Below are 26,822 nucleotides of genomic sequence, written 5' to 3'. Positions count from 1 at the left end.
GACTTCAAAAATATCAGACCAACCAAAAAATATACTCCAACTGGTAAAACAAATAAATTAAGATGATCAAATTGAAGTAAATTGTGTTACAAAGTTTTTTTCAGTGTACTAACATTTTGAACACAGGGTTTTACTTGTCATCAACATTATCCATTGACAAAACTTCACGTTCCATATTTGTAGTCACAGACCTGACACTGTACTTGACTTGAGGATTTACCGGTAGCTGCAGGGCTGGACACATGGTTCTCCAACTAAACAGACAAATCTCTTATGTGGCTAATTACCTTGACTTCAGTTGTCATTTTCAAATCTCTTTCCACATGTGCAATTAACTTTCCAAAATAAAAGCACATCATGACATAGGGTTCTTTAGGGTCATACTTCTGTACGGTCTAGATAACACAGCCCCACGGCTGCCAACATGGCACACTCACATACCTATCCGCCGTGTAGATCAGATGATGCCCTGACTGTGGTCGGAGATTATCATCCACCAATCATCAAAACTGAGTGAGTTCTCCATCTGGAACGTCAACCCGAGCACGCCATCTGTCACGCTGGCAGGAAACAGCCTCGCCACGTTCTGCTGGTGATGGTCTGGTCTAGTTTTCAAATATCACACATGAAATAACACGTTTAATGATATGAAATCCTGAACAATAACACCAGGTGTTATTATTATCCTATTTTGTTAAGATAAATGTCACATTCTGTAGATGAAATATACCAAATGTTTATGGCATCAGTACCTCAGGCACAGGACTGATTATTTATCTTTTCTATGAGTTAAACAGTCAAAGGTTTTGAATCCTGAGTGTTTACAGTCGTAGACAAACACACAATCTTACTCAAACAAACAACATGGCCAAGCTTTAAAACAAAAATGATTTTAATAGGAGCCCTCTTATTTTAATACATCAATTCCCAGCACTTTCCTCCTCCCTTTAAGCTCCGTGTCCCCAGTGACTGGAAATCCAGTACATAGCAACATTGAAAGAAAAAATGGCCTGGATATGGATTTGCCATGTTGTTCTTCTCTAAATCACCCTAAAAACATTTTGACATTCCTTTCAGCTCCCACGAGACAATGTGTTATGTGAGTTGGAACTTAAGTAAGAATTGGGACGTCAGGATATTCGCCGTTAAAGAGCTATTGTGGGTAACTCGCATGCTTTTCTTTACTCTGCCAGAAACACACAACTCTGCTTGGAGTCATCCCGTCCCAGAACAAGGCTCCCTCCAGGATCTTTAAGTGCCTCGTGGCCCGTGTCTCTGTCCCAGGATTTCATGTATGCCGATAGGTGACTATCGCTCCCCAGGCGCAGGGAAAAAACATTTTAAAAATGCATGCTGATGCCAGGTGAAAATGTCGAGGCTAAGAGCAGTCTGTTGTCTCCCTGTGCTAACAGAAGCTATTAGCGGGCTTCTCTAGGTCTCTTTTTTTTCTTTTTTCAGCAGGGTTGCAGAGGGCTTGGTGGTGCACTGGATCGCGTGTCCATTGGTGTGTTTGTTTGCCTGCTGAGGTGCTTCATTCTGAGCTCCTCTCGGTACTCGTATCTGAGGAGAGAGGGTTCACGGCTGCAGAGATGAGCGTATGAATCTGCTAAAGCCTTGATGTGAGGTATAGTGAGTTCTGTTGGGCGCAGAATGGGGTCCACATCTGCCTGCTGCATCATCTGCTGTGTCAGCTCAATGCGACGCGCCTCCGGGAACAACTTTCTGTAAAAAAAAAAGAGAGACGAAATGATCGTACAGATTTCTACACTCAGGTCACTTTGATATCTTAATGATCATGCAAGTTTAATGGCAGTGTAAAGTTCAAACAGAAAGAAATTATCTCTCAGCAATTATTTCAAATCTGTGAAGTTAATTGAAATCACACAAAGGGCTGGAGCGGCTCATGAATTGTTAATTTGTTCTACTACTATGCAACATCAAGGGACGTAAGGCACCGAGACAAAACTCACACAGACACAAACTTCTCCAACATAAAAGAGGGCAGCAATAATCTAAATTTCTAATTTTCATTTATCTTGCCGACTCTCAAACCTAAAAAGCTCTCCAGTACAGAGAAGCAGCCATGTCACATTTTCCTGCCTCAGATCGTCCTCTGTATTCTTCCTCTACAGGTGAGTGAGCAGCAGCCAGTTCCACACACTTCGCTGTACAGATGCTTTTTAGGCGCTTCACCGCCGGTGCCTCCTCTCCAATTTGGTGCTGCTGCCGCCAACCCACTGCATTACATAAAATATGCTCCCTCGTCTTCCTATGCACCTCAATGACTCATAATTGCTGCTCTCTTTCACACAGCCGGGGTTCTTTTGTTATCCAGGGCCCACATGCACTTTCCCAACAGGCAAGGGGGCGATGGGCAGCATTGCACATGTGTGTGAGTGTGTGGGTTTGCTGCTAGTGGTTTTAAACAGAGATCTGCAGGTTGCATCGATGTTCAGATTGCGGTTACGGCAAACACTCAAAGAGATGTTTGTTGGAGTGATGCGTGTGTGTGTGCGCGCATGAGAAAGGAGAATCAAAAACCTTTCTAATTAATGATTAGATGAAGATGCCGCAGTCAGAAAACAGTGAATTAAAAATGTATAGGAGTGAATGATAGATGAGGATGAGACAGGAATAAAAAAGTAAAAGACTGAAGGAGAGAGAGAGAGAGAGAGAGAGAGAGAGAGAGAGAGAGAGAGAGAAAGGATACATGTTTTACAAGCTTCATCAAGTTGTATAATCATGCTTACTCTACTCCTTTATGGCAGTGCTTCCTGCGGAACTGGAATATGTTCCTGACCACTTTCTCCACCAGCTTGAAGGGCTGCTGGATCTGGGGCTGAACCAGAGGGCTGAAGTGCACGACTCCCACGTCTACCTACACACACAAACACACACAGCGAAAGGAAAACAAATGGCAAGGGTTAAAACAAGATTGCTACGAGTGTACGCATGGGAATGTAGAAAAATACAGTGTCAAGAATGAGGAGGCGGTTGTGAGGAGGAAGGAGAATACAAAGTGTGGTGAAAAATGCTGGAGAGAAAGGTTGCCTGACAAATGGTGGAAGAGATACAAAGAAGAGAGAGAGACAGGGATCAACAGACTGGGACAAAAGAAAAGAGGAGAGGCTGAAAAATCAGATGACGCAGCATGGCTGGCTGGTGAGTTGGTTCCAGTTGCCACAGTAACACCTGTGCGATGGACCATAGAAACTGAGCCTCAGTCTTTCTCTTGCCCTCACTGCATCACCACAGAGTTACTTAAAACCTATGAGCCTGACTCACTGTAGCACTCGTCTCTTCATCCCACCGTCTTCTGTCCATCAGACTCTACATTTCCACTGGAGCCTACACAGACTGTATGTTAGTGCGGAGAACAGCAGCCACAGAGCTCCTGCTCTAAGAGAGACTCAGTGAGCACAGGTAGTGATTAACTGATGGAGAAACTATTCCCGTCAAAACACTGGCTGTGGAAAGCTCCGCTAGTACATTTTTTAAAAGTGTGGGTAAGGAATGAAGCTTTTTGAATGTCACCTTCGCAGAAATAGTCTTATTTTCCTATATAGTCCAAGATTTTTTATTCTTGTTCAATTTAAATCATTATAAATGATATAAAGACATAATATTTTAGTCAGTTTGTTCAAGTTTGCATTGGTACTGCCAGAAGCGGGACATCTTAACTTATAATATTTCAACTATATTATGCAATTATCTAATTACCTATCTGATAAATCTAGCTATTTGTTCTTTACTTAGCTATTTATCATTTTTACCATTAATTTATTCTTTTTAATAAACTATTTAAGCTGTATCTTTAGAGACTTAGTTTCTTTACAGACTACAGAGTGCATGCCCTTAAATGTAATTTGTGATGTATTTCATTAGCTGTTTTATATAGCTTGGACTTGTTCAACAAAATCTTATATTCATATTATTATTGAATATAACACTAAAAGCTCACTGAACTCATGAGTCACTCTGTAGTGTCGTCTGGCAGACTCAATCTTTTATTCACCTCTTATCTTCATCTACATCATATTTTTGTAGTTCTCCAATGGTTGATTAAAACTTCCCATGCAGTCTAATAGATATATACACCATAGAAATAATAATGAGAACATAGTACACATCATGCATATTGTAAATTGGCTTTTCTCCACCCTTTGCTTGCTAATTTCAACCATTTAAGATTCCAATTATCCATTTATCTGAAATGTTCAATTTCGGCCATTTATTTGTTACTTCAATAAATATTAAAATGTTCTATTTTTCCCCCCAAATAAATATAGTTATTCTATAAGGTGTTCACATTGCCCCTTGTTGGGAATGACTGAACTCTAGAGGTGGAGGGTGGTGGGAACCTTGGCTCCACTTCCTCACTAGCTGCCGCCTCCCAATCCTCCGTGTGTCAGCGCGGTCAGCACTAAGCTGACATGACACTGTTGGAAGTATTCGTGCCAGACTCAGCAGAGCCCAGCTCTCCTGCTCTCAGATCCCCACCTCTTAAACTTTCAAGCACATATAGATCCACATGTTCTCTCCTCTATTGCTTATTGTAAGGGATCATCCAGTTCTGAACACCACAACAGGATCAAAAGAGAGCAAAATACATTGACACCCACCCCCCCCCCCGCCAAAAAAAAAAAAGAGCAATCAACTTTAGAGGTTGTTTCACGTGATGCTGTTCACGCCTGCAAGTGATAGCTTAAGGAGCTGCAGCACAGTCACAGTGAGGGAGCAGTGTGGGGGGCTGTACTCAGAGTAACTGAGCAAACTTACCATGGGGAAAAATCAGCAGTGTCGTAATAATAATACATTTTATTGCCCATAAGTGCTTTCGGTTTTGAGTGCCTTTCAACATACTCATATAGAGAGGATACAAATCTCACATCTTAATGGAAAGGTGTTGATGTTAATAATAAAAAAAAAAAACATGCTGAAAAGAAAGAAGAGAACAGCTGAAATATGTGCAGGTATGTACAGTGAATGGAGAGAAGGCAAAAGTTGTGAAGAAAGGATGCATGATTGGAAACAACACACAACAAAAACAGACTGTGCCATGCTCCCCTCTTAGTCATACAAACAGAGGTGAAAAACACCCAGCCCTCCGTTTGAGACGACATGCCCTGCAGAACGCTCTGTGCATCCTTGAAGCTTGTATTTCAGGACTGAGTGACTCACCCTCATTCACAGCGGCCTCTCGCGTTTTTCTGTGCTAAAGGGGCTAGCGTTGATAATTAGGGGAGGAAAAAATAAAGTGGTCCGAGGGTGTGCGAAGGATTTCTAATGAGCTGTTTAGATTCCCTCCTCCTCAGTGAACAACTACAGGCAGCGCTCAGGAGTGTAAACCGCCGCACTATCTCTTATCACATCTATAGATCCCTGTGTAGTCCAGGGATGGGTGAATGCTGCTGAGTTTCCTTCCGCAGTGGCGTTTAATGGGACAGCAGTGGAGTGGTGGAAAGTGTCTCAACAGCCCTGAAGGTATATGTGCAAATAAAGCAGAGAAGTGTGCATGTGCAGCTTTAAAGATGATCTGCTGCTTCATTTTGATATAGATTTTTGTCTTGTTAAACACAGTCTTAAATTGAGAGATTTATTTGTCGTTTATTTGTAGAAGCTGCATCATTTGATTTGGAACCGAGTTTCGTGTTGTGACAATTCAATTCCTCCACCTGTCACGCCAACATGCACAGGATTTTGGTCGGGGATTTTCTATCTGGATTTGCTTCTCTCTGTGCTTTGGTGATGCAAGATCAGACCACCATCTGTTAGAAAGGAGCAATAAAAAGGAATGCCTTTAATTTCACTCTCTGCTGGAATAATTAGGCCATTTATATTCCGCACTTCATGATTTAGGAGGAGCACGGGGGAAAAGTCGATATTGGGACTATACGGGCAACAGCATTTCAGCCATCAGCTTGTCCAAGTCACTTTGCTGTTATGATTTATGTATGGCCTTGCTACACGGCTTCACTAGGCAGCACCACTGTAATATATCCCACTCGCTGCCATTAATCCTCCCCCTGATAACCTCAACATGCAAGGAAACTCCATCTTAAATCACACGGTGTCACCTGGGCCCTCCACCGAGCTGCGAGGAAACATGCCTTCACCCATCGACCCCTCCCCCTACAAAACCCCTAAAATACTCTGAACTGGGGTGGCAGACTGACTTATTGACTCTATTTGACAAGCTTAATACCCCCCCCCAGTGCAGACTCGTTTCTCTCACCCCCTCCCCTCCCCTTCTCTTTACGAGGGTGGCAGTACGATCATAAAGCAGACAGAGGCTAGAAATGCTCTGATGGTAATAATTTCTTGTGGGCTTGAGCAAGCAATCGTGTTTAGCGAGTGAATCATTACCACTAATTTGGCCACAAAATTAGACTGTTACGTAAGGATCTATAGACAAGCTCATGATAATTCCTCTTGCTCCGACTCTCGCAATCCAGCTAATTTCATCAGAGCTTTGTAAAATGAAGACCTCCAACATTCACATGGACTGTGAACCTGCCAATTTGACAAACCGACAGAGACACCAATAATCTGAGCCTGTTTAAGCCAATAGTCTGAAGACACTGTCATGTAAACTGCATTTTCTGATATCTTAACCTGAGCAAGAATCAAATTAAACATATGGAGTAATCTTAGTTGCACAATGTAGACATGGTTACGTCTTGACCGCATGTAGTTTCCACAGCATTTTGCGACATCCATACATGGCAGTTAAAAACTACTTGAAGACATATGCTCCAGGTGTAAACAAGATGGAAAAAGAAAAGGCTGTACCTTAAGCAAAATTAGAAAGAAAACAACAAAATTGTATACGGCAGCATTGCACATTCAGAAATTTCTGGTTGGGGTTTTACAACTGGCGGTCATAATCAGGCTGCTCCATAACATGTAAACAGGAATATGAAGGTAAAATTCTATGAGCAAGTCATGTAAACTCCATAGTCAAAATAATGTCTTATTGTTAATAAGGTCAATAGTCAGAATACTGGTGTCCATGTAAATGTAGTCACTGGCCAGTCTTCTGTAAAAATGTATTATTCTGCTGAATAGCCGAGTGGAGCTTGAAAAAGGCAAAATGGAACAGATCTCAATCTTAAAGTCACATAACCACTTTTGTCCGCAACTCAAGTCCTTTTCTGACCCAGCTGAGCACAATACTCATCCATCTTGGGCATTACCATATTTCTTGTGTTTGACCTTCCCAAAGCTCAATAGGGAACTCTATTACCCCAGCTTTGCCCTGTGGTTCTCCCAGCTTCCCATTCCCACCTCCAATGTCTCTTTCTTGGTGAGTTCTTGCCCAATGGCATGTGAGCAGTAATTTGTCATGTCCCTTTAAGCGTAACCAAGATGAGATGGCAGGGGCCCTGGGGCACCAGCCACTGCGCTACCTGAACCACCGACACTTGCGCTTACATAATGGCAGGTTCTAAGAAAGACCAAGAGGGGGGGGATGGAAGAAAGCTATATATGGCCTGGGAATGCAAGAGAGCTCACAACCAAGGGGGGAAGAGTTGCATTAATTATGACAATACCTTGAGAAGACATCCTCCATTACATCAGTGGAGGGAGACAGCCTCTCAGAGAGGAGGAGGCAACAGTCAATGCCACTGAACCCACCATGCTGATGTTACTTGAGGGGTTTGGGGAGGAAAGGCTTTGGCATACTTCCCATGAAATCGCCCCCGGCATGCACACAGGACATTCAAGCCTGTCACCCTGGTCTTTGACAAGAGCAGCTCCTGGGAGAGATGCTTTCGTCATAGAAAAGCCTGAATTATGCCCAAAAAATGTGAAATATCCTGGACAAGTGGAAAAGAAAACAAGGGCAACAAGGGAAAAAATACTTTTTATGGGATATTTAAAAACTCATAAATGCCATTTCACAATGTTCACTAGGGAGACTTAAGTGAGTAACATGAGACTGTTTCATCGAGCTAATTGTGACATGTCGTAAAAAGCTAATTTTACGACATGTCACAACTGTTTTGCCTGAGACAGGTTCACACCCATTATGTGTGGTGAAACTGAACCCGGGCCCTGCTCCACAACAAGATTACATTGACAGCCACATCACAGCGATGACACGACACCTTGCATCACCGCTGTGAACAAACCGCTTTTGCGAGATGATGGGCGCAAAAACCAATTATGCAAAGGGAGCGCATAAAAGAAAGAAATGCAAATGGATAGATAAAAAAAACCTCTAATGTGGGCAAAAAGAAAAGCGTGGCTGGTCCGGCTGTGCCTCAAGAGCTGTGCTGCAGAATGGGTGCTCTGCTGCGAGGTGATAAAAGAAAAGGGGACCTCGCTTATATTAGTCTGCAATATCTTCACACATCACAGCGTCACACGTCTGCACTCACCGGGTGTATGTTAGCTGCATTTTGCTCTTCTCTCCTTCCATCTTTTTTATCCCCCTCCTCCTTTCATCCCTTCCCTCTATAGTCTATTTATTTATTTATCTTGCTCCCCACAGAACAACACCAGCATCAGCACTTAGGATCTCATCAGTTACAAGGAGATAGGTCACACGCCATACTGTAGTGTGTCTTCCAAAAACAAGGGGGAAAATTCTCCTCTTCCTGCTGCGGAGGTATCCCAGGAGGTGGTCTGAGAATGTAGCATTGAAGGTCGACAATAACATCACACTGGAAGGTGTGCACCATTTCTACATGCTGGCCAGATCTCATTTTAAGAAAGGGGTCTCTGAGGGGTAGTAACAACGAAGGCTGGAGCGAGCACTAGGCCATATTAAACAAACAGATCAATAGCTAAACAAATCAATTGCTACCAACCCTATCTACATGTAATGGCTACACATCAACGTGGTCAATGCCTGGACATTAGATTGCGAGCGGGTGGGTAGGCAAGATTATTTCCCACAGCTGGCTGTTTTTTTTTTTATTTGCTCATGCAGCAAAATAATAGCAACACACTTCTGCATTTCCAAGGTTATTAGTCCGGTCTAAATTTTTCCCCCTCTCTCCTGTTTTGTCCTCTTTGTCATTCAAGAATCAAGGCCATGCTAGCCACTCCCTCCCTTGTTTTGTATGCCCTCTACAGAGAGAAGAGGGAAGATGGGGTAAGATAGGGTAGCAGCTGGGAGTTTTAGCCTCCTGCTGACAGATGCTTGATGAAGATGACGCCCCAGGGAGGGTCAATTTTTGGCATGGTGGGGTACTCATGCTCTTCTCGACCAACACAAACAAACAAAGCTTTGTAGAACACTATCTGGTCGTAACGATAGCAGCTTTACTTCTTCTTGTCTTAATTAGATTACTCCTCCCAGTTGTGTAGTGGGGCTATGTTTGGAAATCTTATCCAACTTTGCATCTTGGCAATTTCTTATCTTCATACAGCTCCAGTACTGTGTTATGATTACTGGGCAGCTCAATGCAGGGACGGGGTGGGGTTCCTATGTGGGTTAGTAATTTTACATTACAGTACAAAGGAGTTTTCTCCATAAACGCTGAGGAGGCATGTCAGTATTATTCGAGAAAACTCCAGTCATTTTATTTATTCTTCTTTATTCTGTATACAATTCATTTATTTAGATTTTATTGTTTTACTTCCACAAACCTCAATTCTCCAGATTGATAAAAATGTTTACTAGAAATCAACTAATCACTATACAATGCACTGCATTTGTTTAAATATTTTATTTTGGTCTTTCCCTTAGAAAAACCATCAGCTGCACACAGACAAGAATCAGCATAATTCTAATACAACTAAATTTACCTTGAATATAAACTCAAGCTGGCTGAAGAAGATAGTGATAGGTTAGGTAGTCTATATGGCTGGGCAATAAAACAATATCAATAATTGCATTGTGTTACATTGAGTAAGCACAATGCGGCACACATGATTGATCAACCTCAGATTTGTAAACTGTTGTGCTGTTTGTCATTCTCTGTCCGTAAAGAAGATTGTGAAACCATTTTTTAAATGTTGGGGACAAGCTGATGACATCTTGTAAACTGGCTCTTAAAGCTGTATTTGAAAAGGTGACTTTTGAAATGACCTATTCTTTTAGCTATATCCGCTATAACTGTTGTTTCTGAAGTTGTAGTGTCGAGGCAGACACGACACAAACACACACACAGGCGAGAGAGAGAGAGAGCGAGGGGGAGGGAGAGAGAGAGAGAGAGAGAGAGAGAAAGAGAGAGGCTCTTGCGCTCTGCTTCATTTCTCTCTGGCTCGTGCTGAGTGTGTGTGGTCTGTCCATGTGTGTGTGAGTGTGTGTTGGTGAAGATGGGATGTCCTCCTCTCAGACACTGTTGCTAAGGAAATGGACTTGAATGGATCCGTGGCTCGGGCTCAATCCTCCCGCTCGCCCCCCTCGTTGGCCCACTGCTGCTGCTGTGTGTCGGTGTGTGACTGTGTGTGTTTACAGGAATCACTGCGAACAGCGTGACGCGTCAGAGCCAGCTCTGCACCAGCCGGGGTAAGAGATCATTCCAACATCGCTTTCTTTCTCCCCTCTCTCCCTCCCATCGCACCATAAAGCAATAGCAATCACTCAGACAAATTTTCCAGGTTATTCATTCTAAGCTGTAACCATCTATTTAGCCAAGACTAGACCGATCACAATGTAGAAAGTCAGACAAAATGATAATTAAAAAAAGAGCTGTACATTCACAAGTTTAATTCTAGCGGCTCACTAAACCACAACCAGTGATCAACCAGAGGATAAGCAGGTATGATTGTTAAAAAGCAGGCTCAGTTTGTTGGATGAACAGCAGTAGAGTCAAAGTGCTACAACATACAGTATGTGAGAGAACTGAGTGCGCTGCAGCTTTAAGTCCACATAGCTATTGAGCATTGCAAATACCACAAACTAATTTCTCCCTCTCCAATAACACCTCTATGGGGCGCCGGGTAGGCGAAAGGAGAAGGCAGCAAGCACATGCACAGCCAGCCCCGGTGTTTTTGCTTACCTGTAGTCAGCCATAGAGCCAGCTCTGATCGCCCCTGCCTCATGCTCCCCCTTTGTTTCCAGTCAGAAAAAAGTCTGCGCTTGTATGAGGGTGAATGAGGGGGAGAGAGGAGGGAGTGCAAGGAGACCCGCTCACTTCAGTTTCTCATTTCCGTCACTCTCCTCCAGTCCAGTGGAGCTGCGGCTGAAGAACTGAGGAGCTGGGGGATTTGACTGGCAGCTGGTACACACCACCACCAAGAGAAGAAGAGAGAGGCGGCTGGGGCAGTGGGGTCGACGAGCCTGGCTGGCGCTGGGTGAATGCTGCCAAGCGAGGACAGCGGCTGAGGAGGCGGCAGCAGCAGCAGCAGCAGCAGCAGCATCCACTTTTAAAAAGGAGTATGGCATCCACAGGCATGCAGATATTTGGATTTGTCCTGGCTCTGTTGGGCATCATGGGTGCCATGGTGGCCACCGTGCTTCCCAACTGGAAGGTCAGCGCAGACGTGGGTTCTAACATCATCACAGCGATCTCCCAGATGCAGGGACTGTGGATGGACTGCACATGGTACAGCACAGGCATGTTCAGTTGCACACTCAAGTATTCCGTGCTTTCACTACCTGCGTACTTGCAGACTGCCCGCACCACCATGGTGCTGTGCTGCGTACTGGCTGCCATGGGCCTCTGCCTCGCATCCCTGGGACTAAAATGCACACGTTGGGGAGGTGGACGACGCTCCAAGCGACACGCTGCAATTGCAAGCGGTGGCTGCTTTGTTGCCGCAGGGTTTCTGTGTCTGGTTCCTGCTTCCTGGTTTACCAACGAGGTCATCACCAACTTTCTGGACTCCAGTGTGCCCGAGAGCAATAAGTTTGAGCCTGGGGGTGCTGTGTATGTTGCCTTTGTTTCAGCAGGATTCCTCTTTGTTGGGGGGTCCATCTTCTGTATGTCCTGTTCAGGAAAGCGACATGGCCCCCAGGACCTGGTCCTACTGCCGCCCCCTGACAAACTGCTCCTCCAGCAGCAGCAGCAACAGCTGCTTCAGCAGCAGCAGGAGCTCCAGCACCAGTACTGCTCTCTCTCCCCATTAGACAATAAGACAGGCTACAGCCTGCAGGACTATGTGTAATAAAGCAGCGCTGTGTACGCCACGGCAAAAGGGAGATGAGCCTGAGGGGAAACCATCACGGCTTATGTTGCACACGAGGCTCTACTTTACATGGAGGTGGAGAAAAGACGAAGGAGGAGGGCAACAACTTTGAATTCATTTTCCCCCCTTCTCCTATATCTGGCTCTTCTCCTTTTCTTTCTGTTTTGCAAGCACAAGCAGTGGAGGTATTCCCTAAGCAGCGGCTTGGAACAAACAGCATGAATGTGTAAGGAGCCAGGATAAGGTGCTGCAGAATCGGAGGAAGCCGCTAACCAAATGCAGACATCCTTCATCACAGAGAGTTCCCTGGGGAATGGATTAAGCAAATAAGGAAGGCTCCAGAGTAGATTTTTTTTCCTCGCCAAAGGTTTGATTGAAAGAGAGAGAAAAAAAGCAATCATTTAGCTGCTATTTACAATCGTTTGGTACACTCCCATTTGACGAACGTAGGCAATATAATGCCTGAGAGCAGGAGGTGGAAGCCCTCTCATTGCAAGCCATTGTAGTTTTTTCGTATACCCACTAGAATGCCACACGGAAATGACTGAAATAAATGGTCATACTTTTGTTAGCTACTGATGTTGATATGTTGCCTCTAAAGCATGCTGTGTGGAGCCTGTCTGTGTATTAATACAGAGGAATGCCTGGTTAGAAGACTGAGACATAGCCACACAATGCCTGTGCCTGAAAAGCTGTAGAAACATTACCCTGCTGTAACTGTTCATAGAGGGCTGTCAGGAGGAATAGATGTGGGCTGCCGGGCTGGGACTGAGACCCACAACGCAGACAAACAGATGCCTGCCTCTCTTTTTCTCTGCAGGTGGAAATATGAGAGGGATGGAGAGAAGAAAGATTGATAGAAAGATTCAATCCTCCTGCAGCGGGGACCATCTGATATGCTGTTTCATATTTCCATCCACACAAAAAATGTTTAAAAAATTAAAAGAATATCCTGCCTTTTAGTGGCAGCCACCCATCTCAATCCATTCCTGCACTCCCTCCGTCATGCACGCCCTCCCCGCGCACACTTACAAATGCTCTTGTGCGTCTCAGTGTACACAGTAAACACTCAAGACACGCCGGCTTTTTGCATGTGCTTTTCACTCGTCATCCTCCTCCACACTGCCATGGAAACAGAATTCAGCCTTCAAATATCTGTATTGTCTGAGGGTATGTGCTTGTCAGTCAGTGATTTGGAGTTGTTGTTTTTTTTTGTGGAAGGGGGGGGGGTGGTCTGTCTTTGTCTCGCCATGGCTCCATAAGCTTTAATCAGAGCCTCTGCTTATGCTACATTTACTAATCCCCCTTTACAAGTCAGGGACAAGAGGCAACATCCCTGATACATGGTTTTTAATAATGCTTTGCTGCCCACTGCTGCGGTGTCTATACCATAGTCTCACACACAGGGGTGAGCAGATGTTTAATGGTGCAGTGGCAGAGAGGCAAAATAAAATGAAGCAGAGAGGGGAGAAGCTTCTTGAGTCATAGTCGACTGGGTAGCTGTGTGGCAGGCAGCAGAAAAAGGTTTGAGTCACTCTCCATATGTGACTTGTTTTCCAAGTGCGTCAGCAGTGCGCAGACGCCACCAGACTGCACCTGCAAGGAGGTCTTCGTGACTTAAACTGTGGTCACTTGGCTGTGCCGCCGTTCCTCCCTTTCCTACCTGTCAGTCTGATCTTTTCGTTTTTCAACCCACACCCTGTCCCTGCTTGTGTCAAATGTCACATGGATGTGATCGCTGACAAGAGAACGCTGATGCATGCTGAAAAGCGATGCTGCCCAACACACACATACACACCAAGCATGCATAAACAAAACTCACACCTACTCATATGTCATCAGCACCGTCACGCTTCTGTCTGTTTTTGTTTTCCTGAGGGAAGGATATTGGAGGAATATTGTCTTTTTGTGTGTTTTCAAGTGATGTATAGAGACGCACGTTCCCTCCTTCTCTCTCATAAACATGCTGCTTCCTGGGGGAGAGCAGATGGCTAAGCCCAGCTCGCCACCTGCAGGCTGCTTCCTGCACGCCACAGGCATCTCTGTGGGTAACACTGCCAGCTCTGGCAGCCCTATAGGGTTCAGGGTTCCACCCCACCCTGAGTTACACATCTTTGCCCAGCACAGACTTTAGAACTGGCTTCCTGACAATAACTCACTGCCCAGGCACCATAACCAATGCAATAAACAAAGTAAAGAATGTGCCATGTCATCAGCTAATACTGACACGATATGTGTTTGCAGAATGTGCCAAATCGTCTCATGATGACACGTTTTAATACTATCTGGAGTTATTTCTGTTTATTTTTTTATTGCGTTGTTTGTACATGAATAATACATTAGCAAATGTTTTATGGATTTGTGATTTGTTCTGCCAGACTAAGTCTCAAGTCGAGTAGATGCTTGTGTATAGTCCAGCGCAGCTTTTGAGGGTTATTTTAAATCCTCTTTATTCCTATATTTCCCAGAGCACAGCGAAGACCACTCCGAATGAGTTTCATCTGGGTGACACGAGTGTGGTATTTTATAAATGAACACATGAAAAAAGCATTTTATTTCAGGAAATCTGTGACATCTGTACACAAGTATCTAAGCTTTTAGATGTGTTTTTGTTTTTACTGAGACTACCCTGTAGATTATTTCAATATAAGATACAATACCATGTTCATATCATATCTTCTTTATAAGAAGACCTTGACTTGTGTTACTTTATTTGACAGCAGCTGGTTTCAAAAGGCTGAGCATTCAGAGCTCCCTGGACCAGTACAAATTCATAACACAACTGGCACTCTGAGGAAAAAAAGGAACCATTTTTGTCTGCTAAGATTCAGCAGGGAAACAGGAGCTAGAGATTTCTCTTTTTTGTGGCAGTGCAGCTTGATCATCAGCACGCAAATTCATTAGCTTATAAATGGCCAGAGTGCAAAAGTGACTAGGTCCTAAAAATTCTAAAGAGTTACAACTCTCCTGCGTCTACCTGTACCAAGACACTGATTTATCATTTTGATAACTGCAGCTTATTTTTGTGGATGCTTTAGCACTTCTTACTTTGCCAGAGCATATTTGTGATGATGAACAGTTCACAAGTTCTGATACAGTTGTCTCAATGTGCTTGTGCAAGTAGTTCTATTTTTTACCAGTAAAACTATTTTGTGAAAGCAATGTGTCTGATGTATGTTGTGTGTTTATGTGTGCCTTGTGTGTGTGTGGCTAAAGAGAATGGAGACGCTTTCATCTTCCAGCCAAGACACTATTGGATGGTGCAGGCTGTGCCGAGTGGAGGCTGCAGACAGGCTGTTCGTACGCATGCAGCACCCAGCACCCAGCAGGACAGCAGCATCGGTCCAACTAAAATATGTATCTATAAAACATTACTATGTGCAAATATGTTTTGAAAGAGAGAAATTATTTTAATACCACAGCCAACCTGTCCCTGTCATCCCTGACTGAGAGGACAGCATTAGACAATAAATTAATTAAATTATAATGGGAGCTTCAGGGAACGGAAACTATCCCAGTCATCCAGTTCATCTGACGAGTTAAATGACTACATCTAAAGTAGCTGCTGATAATATGCAATTAAATTGGCAGAGAAGGGAACAGCTGAAGGATCCACTTTGCCTGGTATAAATGACAGTATTTATATTAATTAAAATATAAATACAAAAAGAATGTGTCTCTAAGAGTGAACATTCTCACAGAGCCAAATAATGACAACTGTAATTAATAATGATATTAGTGAGAAGCATAGTTCAAATTAAAAGCCTGGACGTAAACAACCAAAATGATCTAGAAGAAATGTTTGAGTAAATATTGAAATTGAGCTGAAACAATAAGTCAGTCAACAGAAAACTTATCAGCAACAATTTTCACAACTGATTCATTGTCTCAGAGGTTTATTAAACAAAAAAGGCAGATTTCATCTTCTTTTATTTTCTGTTTACTACTGGACAGATTAACATGAAACCTGGTGGAAGGATGCAGAATAGGTCAGAGAAGAACCCATTCAATTTTGGTATGATTCTGGGTTAGCCATTGGATCCAGGACTTTTTCTTTAATGTTGTGGGAATGGGCGTTTTTTAATTTCACTGATTTCTAAGAGGATAATTCACGGATCTTAATGAAAGAAAATCATGTTTAGAGATTTTAATATTTATGAGTATGTGAAATGGGGTGCAGAGTCAAATAAAAATCTATCTATCATCTAGTGAGTTTAAATGTGGTTTCTTAAGGGGACAGTTGGGCCATTGCGGAGGTATGCACTCTGCTGAGTTCTATTCTATTTTATCATTACATACAATGCAATGTGGCAAATCTGTAACAAGAGAATATTTGGTATTTTTCTTTTAAAAATGTACATATAATCATTTGTCAGATTAGTTGGTGATTGTTTCTTTGTCGATCATATATGTTTCATCATAAATGTTGGTGTTGCTCAAACAACTATTCCAGCTGGTAAATTAAGCATCACATTTATAACATTTATTTGCACAATAGGAAAACTTGAACGGAGGAAAAAAAATGGTATAAAGGTTAAAAGCACAACTTCTGCTGTTTGAAGATGTTGAAAGCTTTAATGCTTCAACCAGAGCTGGTTTCAAATCAGAATACTCCACAGAATTTGCTTCAAATTGAATATCTATCACATATATCCTGATATACGGTTCAGATGGAGCGCTTGATAAATAGTTACTTTCCAAGAGAAAATGTGGGCTCTCATTACAGCTGATTGGACCCTCACTGACACCGGCAGAGTGAGAATGTGCTTTCTTGAAACAAACATGGATTATTCAAGGCTCTCGCTCTCCCTCATTCTCCCATTCCTCTCAGTTACGCAACGAGAGTGCAGATCAAATAAGTACTCCTCTCATGGGGAAACACTAATAAGATCTGCTCCTCTGTGTATTTAACCTATATTTTCCATCAAAGGTTTTCACCCCGAGTTGCTGCTATGACAGATCTGGAATGTGAGCTTAGATAAGGGGAGGTGAGCTGAGCGCCTGTCAATTTGAGGCAGGGGTTAATCATGCGTAAGAGTTTTTCCTTTGAACCACACTGCAACATCCGATTTACAGATTATTTACCCTTCTCTTTTTTAGATTAGCACCCCTCTTGACCAGCAGATAGCCTTTCAGAATGCCAGCCACGGAAAAAGAAATGGGAGACAAAAAAGAGAAAGACTGCTCACAAAAGCGTTGATGCCCGTCACCAGTCATGCCGACACAAAGAGGGAGACATCCTTCTATATATGTTAAGGAACTGTCAACCTAAAATGCTTGGCAATCAGCACATTGCTCAAAATGCAATCACTCCAGTATGTCAGCATACTTAACAAGCGTGTCTTTGTTTGGGACAGCTGTTACACTCAAGAAGGTTCATACTGAAGATATAATGTGGCCATCAATGCTGACGGAGAATGACCTTCCTTTGTTGGAGCCCCCTCCTCTGGACCCAGCGCACATGTGAGGCTGTAGGAATAACAGCAACGACCTTGGCTGCACAATAAACTGCTGAGAAAGGCAGTAAAATCTATGGAGATGACAAAAGGGAGAGCTTGTAGGAAAACAATACACTCTGACAGTTCAAAGACGGCGCTTTAATATTTCAGCTTGGCTCACGGGGCAGGAGCGCGTGGCTGAGGGGATTCTGTAAGCTGAAGGTGAGTGAGGCTAAACTGTTGGAAGGTGCGGACGCATGGGTGGAGATTATTGTCTTCGATTAGAGATGAGGAAAATGTATTCATGAGGGCACAGAAACACAATAACAAGCTGAGGCACAAGCAGATTTTCACAGAAAGGTTGATGCAACTGTCACTTAAACATTTTTTTCCTGAAACAATCAACAACAATTAGATTTGTTTTCTCTTCAATCATATGCACACAGCCTTCATCAGCACGCCCACAAACATTCTAGGGCTGGGCATTATGGCCAAAAATGATATCAAGATCAAAAGAATGTCTTATTAGTCGATAATTATCATGATAAAAGTCACATTATTTTCTTATATTTACTTTAAAGACTGATTTTTGTTTCAGAGTGAAGGTTGTGGCTTTAAACTCAAACTAAAAGTGCATTAACAGAAAACACAAATGCAAAAGCAACAACTCTGCTGCAAAAGCCACACAACGGAAACACAATCAAAAGGCAAGTGAGCGACAACAGATGTTGACGATGAAACGGTTTGTTAAAATGTGATGCTTGTCTATTTGAGGTGTTATGGTAGACATGTTTGGAGCAGCCAAAAAGGATGAATGCACCTGTACTGTAACACCTCAAATAGAGAAGCAACAAATGTAAAGCGGTGGCTGGCTTGACTGGGTTTTCATAAATGACCACTGTTGCAATGAGTAACTCTGCTCGTTTCATTGTCAACATCTGTTGTCACCCACTTTCGTTGTGTTCCGTTGTGTGGGTTTTGTAGTTGTGTTGTCATATTATACATGCGTGTTTTCCAACAATGTGTGAGGCGTCTCGGCCTTGAAAACAGCAAAACATTTTAAAAGTCTAAGGAAGATCGATTATGTGCATTATATATATATATCTGACTTTTCATTAAGTAATATTAATGAAAATCATAGTGATAATTTTTGATATTGTTTCAATACCCAGCAGACTTCAGCCTCTTTAAAAAGCCTGAAATTAAGTCATGAAATCGCTCTGTGTGAGTTTTGTCTCTCACTTCTCTTCAGTGTGTCATTGCACCACTTGCAATTTACTTCATTTGATTTTTGGTTATTTGAAGCAGACCGTCTTTCTTTGGGACATTGGTTTTATCATCATTCCTCAAAAAACATCTGCGTATTCTCCTGACATGCTCACTGAGTAGACAGAGCTGAATCTGCTAAACTCCGAGCACTGACTCTGAGCGCACCCGGCACACTTTCTTGTTAGGAGGAGAAACAGATCTCTGGAGATGTTTGTACGCCAACTCTGCCAACCTTGGCGTTTTGTTTAGGAAAAAAGGAGGAGGAGAGTATTTTTAGCTATGTCTTTACCTTGGGTCTGGAAAGAAAATTGAGATTGAGCCTTCAGGCGCTTACCCCACTGGCACGAGTCATTGAAATAACTTTCCCTCAATACTCTTGATACCGTGTTTGACCCCATTTACAAGATAGGCCTAGATGAATTGTGCGGTGGCAGGTGAAAAAAAAAATAAAAGCAGTAGGGCAGAGCAGATTCGCGCTCTTTACAGTTCAGGCGAAAGCTGGGCCACTTCAGGTCACAGTGAAGATATCCATCACTGCCAGAGCAGCACACTGGACTGAGGCAGGTCACATTCAACACTGAAACACCCTGTGACTTCAATGAATGGACATATTATGATAGTTGAAAACACAAGCTGACCCCATATAAAAACAAGAAGTAAGAAAGAAAGAGAAATCCCCAGCTAAAATGTGTTTATATATCTGCTAAATCTCCCTGACAACTGCCGGCCGTAATGGATGTTCAATGCAGCATTAACAAATTTAATTTAGGCTCCACTCATCTGGCCTGTGCTCTTGGTGGATGATTGTGTAACAAGGCGAACATCTGTAGGGCTCTCCTCCTGCGAGGCCAGTTAGATGGTGGATGATGGCTGATGACTGGCCCAGACAACCATATGCTGGAGGTACGCCTCACTCTCCTCTCAGATCCATCTCTGTCATGAATCTGCTGCTCTGTACTGGTGTGGAGGAGGCTTTGCTGTGCAAACATCCCGTACATCTATTCCTTCCCTCTCTTTTTCAGTCCACACATCACATCCAGGCCAAAATAATATTTAATTACATTCAGTCTCTATCTTATCTTGCCCTTTTACTTTTACTTTACTGTTTTAGTCAGTTCCCAATGTGTCCTCTCCATCCATCTTTTATTTTTATTTTCATCCCCCACCTGGCTATCAGCCATATCATTTGGTATATCTGTCTCCCACAACCCCTTTTTCTCATTATCTGCAACAATGAACACCAAAATTGTACAGGAGCATCCCTACAGAAGAAACAACAGGTCGCTCATGATGGAGCATCCATTGTCTGATTTACAGCCCTCAATGTGACGGACAGAAGTTAATTTACGTAAATCACATTCTGCCCAGATACAGAGAGGCACAGCAGCAGGGGAAGACACACTCCACTATTTGCAAATGAGATACTTTCTATGTAAAGAGCCAGTGACAATGTATCTGGATTGGATGATGCTGATGTTCGTGCTGAAGACGCGGACGCCTTGATGGCAGTGTGCACTCTAAAACTCCTTGACCTCTGCTCAGGATAGAATATAAATTGGAAATTTGTATAATGACTTGAGCCGGCGAAGAGCTTGTTGCTACATTCAGTTTACTTCCTCACAGAGATCTTTCAGATATATGTACAGCTGTGAATGACAGAAGAGACTTAAGGATCACTCAATTTGTCCATTTATGTGAGACCTAGAGAGGCTCTCAGAGGAACGCAAATCTTTGCAAAGGCTAAACAACCCTAAACATGATTGTCTACTTCTTGAAATGGGCTGATAACCTAAACAATTTGTCATAAAATACAATCCTAAGCAGCGGGAAGTCAAGATCTGTGCCTTATTCCCTGCTGGAGAATTGTAAGGGACTTTGTCAGCCCCGGACAAAAAGGGACCTGGAGGGACGCTACAGAACCAATCCCCTTCAAAGAAATACTAAATAATATATAGTCCTCTAAACCTATGAAGCGTCTGCCAGAAAGCTTTTGGCATTGAGCCTTGTTTGGGGCTTTCTGACCATAGTGTCATTGCAGTTGTCACAACACTGTCATTGCTGTGGACTAACGTAATCAGCCATTCTCAGACACTTTAACAAATATGTTGCAGAATTTGGACCCTCATTCCGTGAAAATTTGACAATCATTTTGAAAAATGCCCATGTTACAATGCAAAAGACATAACAAAAATATTTGTGGAAATCAGGTTAGTAGATTGTGTAATCCTGCTAACAAATAAACAGACCCGGGTGAAAACATAACCTCCTTGGCAGAGGTAATAAGTGGCTAATAAGAAAAGGGAGGCAGGTGGGATCTGCAGCAGCACAGACTGAGGGGACTCTGAGCCTGGAGGGGGGGCTGGAGGTTTCAGTGCCACTCACTGAAACCTTCAAGGACAATCTCAGTCACTCAATGTGACACGAGCGAGGTGAAGTCCGGGGGCAAGAGGAACAAGGCAGACGGATTAAACATCAAGGATAAGAGCCTATCTTCCCACCTTATACGTCAATATGGGCCCCAGCAGCTGCTAGTGTAAAATGGATTCAACATCTCCCTTCTCATTATTCTATTAGCCTGCATCGTTCAGATCAACCAGCCAATCAGCCGCCGTTCTTCCCCTTCCCCCCCCGCCTTTCAATGATGCTATTTTCTCATTTTAGAAGGGTTCAGTAATTCCATAGCTTTTTGCTATTACGTAGCTCTCTGTGACTATGTTTGTCTGATTACAAAGTATTAAATGACCTCAGATGGTTTTTCACACTCCACTAATTGCCGTATGCGTAGCATAGCACCTGCTGCTGCATATTTTACCCTCCGCAGTGTGGGAGAGCTGCCATTGGCGATGCAGAGGGACGACACGTGAAATGACTGAGCGATCAGAGATGTTATTTTCTGACTGAGATGTTCAGAATTTCAAAAACAACAGACACAAAATGAAAAAGAGCCTTAAGTAACATGACGAGAGCAGACAGATAGAAAGACCAAACAAACTGAACAAATCCCTCTTCATTAAGACAATCGCTGATGCCAAAGGTTGAGAAGGAACAGGATAATATGAGTAATCAGACCACTGAGCTGATTTATTGGCTATAGGTATAAGGGGTCCTTACACAGGCTGCCTGGGAAGACATTGGAGGAAAACAAGAGACACACAGAAAGAGAGGAATAAAGAGGGAAAGACCTTTGTTATTGGCAGTTTCTCCAACATTATAATTAGCTTCTGCCAACAAAAGGCACCATTCATTCATTATCATTTTTATACGAAGCTCCTGCCTTTTGATTTGAGCTCTGTAAGCAGCATGCAGTATAAACACTCAGAACCTATCAAAACGTGCCATGTGAAAATATTTTTCTCTATGTCCTTTATGTATTCCGTCAATATAGGTCAGTTTGATCATCAACCCATTGCTTAAGCTATAAGTCTAAATTCATGTGTGTCACAACCTCAATCCCTCCTCCAACCAGCACTTTGATGTCATTGCATAAATCAGGCACGACATTTTTATTGTTTATGCAATTGTGCATAATTACTCTGGTGTGCACCAATAAACAATACAGAGCCATAAGGCTTTTTATGAATCATACTTTGGTAGATGCAAGTAAAAAGGGGCCTGGACAATGCAGTAAGAGTATGACAGTCTCAGCACACGATGTGCTCTCTGCTCTTTGTAGGACACCAGTAGCAGGAGGCCTGCTCATCAAAGAACCATCATCTCTCCTAATGATATAATTTCAACCAAGTGCCCATTAAAACATTTAGAGGGGATAGATGGCCTGTGTGGGAGGCACTGATTCATTGCGTGTGCAGTGCAAGTCCGCTTTATTCACTTTTAAGTGTGTCTGTGCACGAACACGGCACAAACAAAGCCTGCTGAAATCCATTAAGCGGCAGTTTGACACGCGCACAAAAATAAGATTCAAGAGTAAAATAAAAACGCACGGAAAGGCAGCTTAGTGTGATTAAATAAACATCGCAAGCCATTTCTTCTAAGAGAATGAACCATCAGCTCTGGTCCTATTCAGTCTGCTGGATTTTAGTCCACACAGGAGATTAAATATTTACCAACTGTGGGTCACCTAAAGAGCCACCACTTCTTCAAGGGACTGGGAGTCCGTCTCTGACATCCACCTAACACCTATCCTCTAATTCAGCAAAAGAAAAACATGGTCTCAGTTGTACAAAGATGTGAGTGAGCCTTTCAAAAGAATTGCGTGTCTATCATCTCAAAGTAGATGTCTGCGGAGCTGTCTATTAGCTAACACTGATGTTTGAGATTTTGCAGCAGTACTTTTATTTTTTTATGTGGCCCCTTTGTCCGACTACAAGCTACTAGCCACGAAAAAAGAAAACCCCATTGCATTCTCATGTTACGTAAGAGTGAACGCCTTTCTTTCACCGCTGATACAAGCTCACGGGGCTGAACGACACACAGAGAGATATTGGTCCTAAAAAAAGAACCAGGCCCTCATTACAAGGCGCAGTGTGATCGTGACACATCTGAAATATCCACCAGGCATCATTACAACCTAGAAAGGGTCCAAAGACAGAACAGACACAACACAGTCTTAATGAAGCCTTGAAGCAAGAAGAGCGAGGGAGGGATGAGTGGCTGTGACGTGACGATGGACTCTGACAGAACCAGGGGACCAGATGAGGAGCAGAGATGAGGAGATGCGAGAGGGCCCCGCTGTTATCATGGGGCTGTGAAATAGTAATGTGTCCATTTGGCATTTCTCCAGCGATAGTAGTAGACGACTGGATTCAACAGTAGAACTTTCTTAGCATTCATAACTTTCTTAACATTCTTAACTATTTTTATGTGTAGGCAAAAAAGGAGTTGAGGGAAGACAGAGAAAGATCTGGAATAGACAGTAATAGAACAGCTCATGCAAGTACACTGCAAAGGTCAGCACAAAACTAAATTCAAACAGACCATCACACGTTGGCCAGAAGCACACTCTGATTGTCAGGTTTATGAAAGTCGTCCGAAGTGGAAAAAACTATTTTCTTTTCCAAATATAACCCAACACATTAGAATCACTGCATTAAAACTGCTTTGAAACACTGCCTGGTTGCTATATTTTGATTCCTACCTCTGGTTTTGGGACGAAGGCCCGTCCCGGGATGGTAAAGCAGTTACGGACAGTGCAGAGATACTGAGCCATGACTGACAGACGGCTCCTCTGTCTGCTACCTGTGCTCGCCGTCAACCTCTGGATGGAGAAAACAACTACTATCAATTGTTGCTACATGTTCAGTAAGAGCAGGCAATTTGTTGAAGTCACGTAATTTGATTTAAAAAAAAAAACAGGGCCAAAGATACGTAAAGACAAAACAAACAGAAGTTTACTAACGAATATTTAAATTCATTAAATCCACAATGGAGGTTATGTATTATATATATAATTAAATGCTGCTCTGAATGTTGTTGACTGACCTAAAGAGCAACATGACGCCCTGTAAAGACTTCATACTTAAATAGGTCTCTCAGCTTCATCAGTGTTTTCACGCACCTCTGCCACTTCTTTCTGGAACGTGAGAGTGAGTCGTGTGCGTCCGTATATGAAGGGCCCGCTCCTGTTGGCTATGTCCTCCAGCCACTTGATGATGAGGGGGGTGGAGACGCTGAATGGGAGATTCCCTATGATGTGAAGGTTTGGTGGATCTGTGGAGCCACATTTTCACACTTGTTAGTCATGTGACTTTTTCCCTTCACACTCCCCAGCAACAACATTATTTTCAATTCTCACCTCCCTCCCATGGCTTGGAGATGTTTGATGGGAATCCTCGGTCCATCCTGTAGGTGAGTATGTCCCCATGGACGATCCTCAGCCTCCCTGGAGCTGCCTCTGACAACAGCTGTGGAGATGAACGTGATATGACTAAATGAAAAGGTACTACGTGGTCATCAGTCACTCTGCGGGATGCTAATGATGCTACAGCTGAGAATAGATTAACTGGTTTTATGCAACTGACAGATGAAGGTGTTAGAGGCTTTTCAGTGGAATGACCTTATGACCTTGTGCGTAAGCGAGTATCGTTGTAGCTGCTCCATTTACCTTAAGCCCAGGGATGAAGCGTGTATCTTTCTCCACCACAAGCAAGTCTGTCGCACCAGCATTGAGGATGGAGCGTGTCAGGCCCCCAGGACCGGGACCCACCTCACACACATGGGCATCCCTCAAACTGCCTGCCTGACGCACTATTTTGTCTAGGATACGGAAACACATGATCATGCTTGGTTATAGGAATCTTTTTACCATCTTTGCATTCAATCTGTTAATTATATACTCACAATTGAACTCATGCATCATATAAACTAGATCATACAATTGTGTTCATCAGAGTCTCAGGTATCTAAATTGTGATTAATGGCGTGTGAGGTTGCAATACCTGTCAGCCTTTGTGTGATGAAGATGAGACGTATTAATCTTACAGTCACCTTGTCCAAGGACAGGAGAGCACATCAGACCTGCACTGCATCACTGAAAATTATATTAAGGTCTGAGCTACGCATTGGGCTGCAAATAATTGGCTCAGTCCATTCACTTAAGAATGAGATCAACTCAACCTCCCTGTGTAGAAAAGCCTGTTGATATTGATGCCTTAAAACAAGGCTACCTTGAGCTGTGAAATCGCTTTTGTACGCTGACAAAAAAACAGTGTGGTGGAGACACTGGCAGAGAACGCAAGCTCACAACGATTGGTGCATTGCAGACAGAGCGAAAGAAAGAAGAGTGTGAGGCGAGAAGAATACTAACCTGTGAGCTTCAAGTCCAGGAGAAAGTTCTGGGAGAGCTGCTTCTCAGCTCGCAGGTTGAAGAGCTTTATCAGCTCACCCACAGTTGGCAAGGGAGGCAGACGGAAAGATGCCAGTTTCCTGGAGGCGGACATCGTTCAGGTGAACTGATAGGAAAAGATACACAGACACACGTTGAGACGAAGAAACTGTGACTGATCAGATTCACTGAGTGGTTGAGAGACATTAATATGAAAATGTGAGGCACTGATGGTGATAACAACCTGTCAGTAATAGCAGTTTAATGCTGTTATCTATAGCACACAGCACTTCAAGTCAGGAGTGACCTTTTGAAATGGATACACTGAAAGTCAATGTGTTTACAGTTGAGTAATTTTGTCCTTTTACAACAGTGATTCTGAATAATGACAGAGTCAGCTTTATTTGAGCCTTTAAACTCACAGACACATGCATGTGTTGCCACAAACATGACAAAGGATGTGGAACAGCGTGGTTTCAATCAATAGATTTCTGTCAATTCTGGCAAACCGTTATCAATTCCAATTACTTCTTCATCAGGTCATGAGATTGATTTCCATTGTGAAGCCTTATGCTGAGTTACTGCTGAGGGCAGACAACGAGTCTAACAATAGGACCTCTGGCATCATCTAGTGGACAACAGCAGAAAAACTAAATCACCAGGATTAGGACATAAAATACAGGAGGTCTAGTTCTACAGCACATGGTGAAAACACGAATAAACAATATGGGGTGTTTACATTAATGCTGCTGCTATTTTTCTGTCAGTAGCAAATTAATGAGCGATTGTTTTTATTAGGAATGAGTCACATTATCTGTATAAGACAACAACAACGTCACACTGACGCGACAAACAGTCCTTCAACCCTTCAATGTCCAGCTGAACACAAACTCTAGTTGTTAGCATTTACAACTAAGGTTAGCTTAAAGTGTAAACGCCCTCAGCACAGCGCGGGATAAACGGCTCGGATGTTACGCGGGAGACTTCGCATTGTTTGTGAAAGCAACAAAGGACAGAGGAAGAGCTAACAAAGAGAACAAAGACAACAAAGACAACCACAACACAAAGCAGAACAACACACATCGTTCACACACGTTTCTCACCGGCACCGCTCTCCTCACTCTTACATTTCCTGCTCCGTCACACTCAGTTGACGTCCGGGTGTCCAATCAGGCTGCGAGGATGTCTACATGGACCAATCAAATTGGAGTAGGAGGGGCCGAGCTTTGCCCTTGAAAAGCCGTTAA

The 26,822-nt window shown here is 43.1% G+C and overlaps 2 protein-coding genes across 6 annotated transcripts; one reads left to right on the top strand and one right to left on the bottom strand.

Annotated features, from left to right (window-relative positions):
* Positions 1-874: 874 nt before the first annotated feature.
* Positions 875-26,822, bottom strand: tfb1m (transcription factor B1, mitochondrial). 4 transcript variants are annotated; one of them, XM_020085198.2, is made up of 8 exons: positions 26,679-26,822; positions 25,558-25,702; positions 24,856-25,007; positions 24,547-24,655; positions 24,310-24,461; positions 23,890-24,009; positions 2,751-2,878; positions 875-1,722 (listed from the first exon to the last, which is right to left on the bottom strand). In XM_020085198.2, exons 2-8 carry the CDS (start codon positions 25,688-25,690, stop codon positions 1,455-1,457), a joined length of 1,062 nt encoding a protein of 353 aa, XP_019940757.1. In that variant the 5' UTR covers positions 25,691-25,702; positions 26,679-26,822; the 3' UTR covers positions 875-1,454. The 4 variants fall into 4 exon arrangements, with proteins under 4 accessions (XP_019940757.1, XP_019940756.1, XP_019940758.1 ...); XM_020085197.2 differs by having other exon boundaries at positions 26,670-26,771; XM_020085199.2 differs by having other exon boundaries at positions 26,657-26,679.
* LOC109628208 (claudin-20) lies at positions 9,747-16,295 on the top strand. 2 transcript variants are annotated; one of them, XM_020085201.2, is made up of 2 exons: positions 9,747-10,465; positions 11,126-16,295. In XM_020085201.2, exon 2 carries the CDS (start codon positions 11,338-11,340, stop codon positions 12,064-12,066), a length of 729 nt encoding a protein of 242 aa, XP_019940760.1. In that variant the 5' UTR covers positions 9,747-10,465; positions 11,126-11,337; the 3' UTR covers positions 12,067-16,295. The 2 variants fall into 2 exon arrangements, with proteins under 2 accessions (XP_019940760.1, XP_069392477.1); XM_069536376.1 differs by having other exon boundaries at positions 11,021-16,295.

Source organism: Paralichthys olivaceus, chromosome 12, assembly GCF_024713975.1.
Source record: "Paralichthys olivaceus isolate ysfri-2021 chromosome 12, ASM2471397v2, whole genome shotgun sequence".
NCBI classification, from domain to species: Eukaryota; Metazoa; Chordata; class Actinopteri; order Pleuronectiformes; family Paralichthyidae; genus Paralichthys; species Paralichthys olivaceus.
Note: the sequence above shows the minus strand (reverse complement) of the source record. Positions and strands in the feature narration are given on the sequence as shown.

What these genes read in the sequence shown, in the direction of transcription:
- LOC109628208 (XM_020085201.2), top strand. Translation starts at nt 11,338, where the DNA reads ATGGCATCCACAGGCATGCAGATATTTGGATTTGTCCTGGCTCTGTTG.
- tfb1m (XM_020085198.2), bottom strand. Translation starts at nt 25,690, where the DNA reads ATGTCCGCCTCCAGGAAACTGGCATCTTTCCGTCTGCCTCCCTTGCCA. An exon ending in CTCCAAGCCATGGGAGGGAG is followed by an intron (nt 24,462 to 24,546) that starts GTGAGAATTGAA and finishes GTGGCTCCACAG; the next exon opens with ATCCACCAAACCTTCACATC. An exon ending in CACTGCCATAAAGGAGTAGA is followed by an intron (nt 1,723 to 2,750) that starts GTAAGCATGATT and finishes TTTTTTTTACAG; the next exon opens with AAAGTTGTTCCCGGAGGCGC.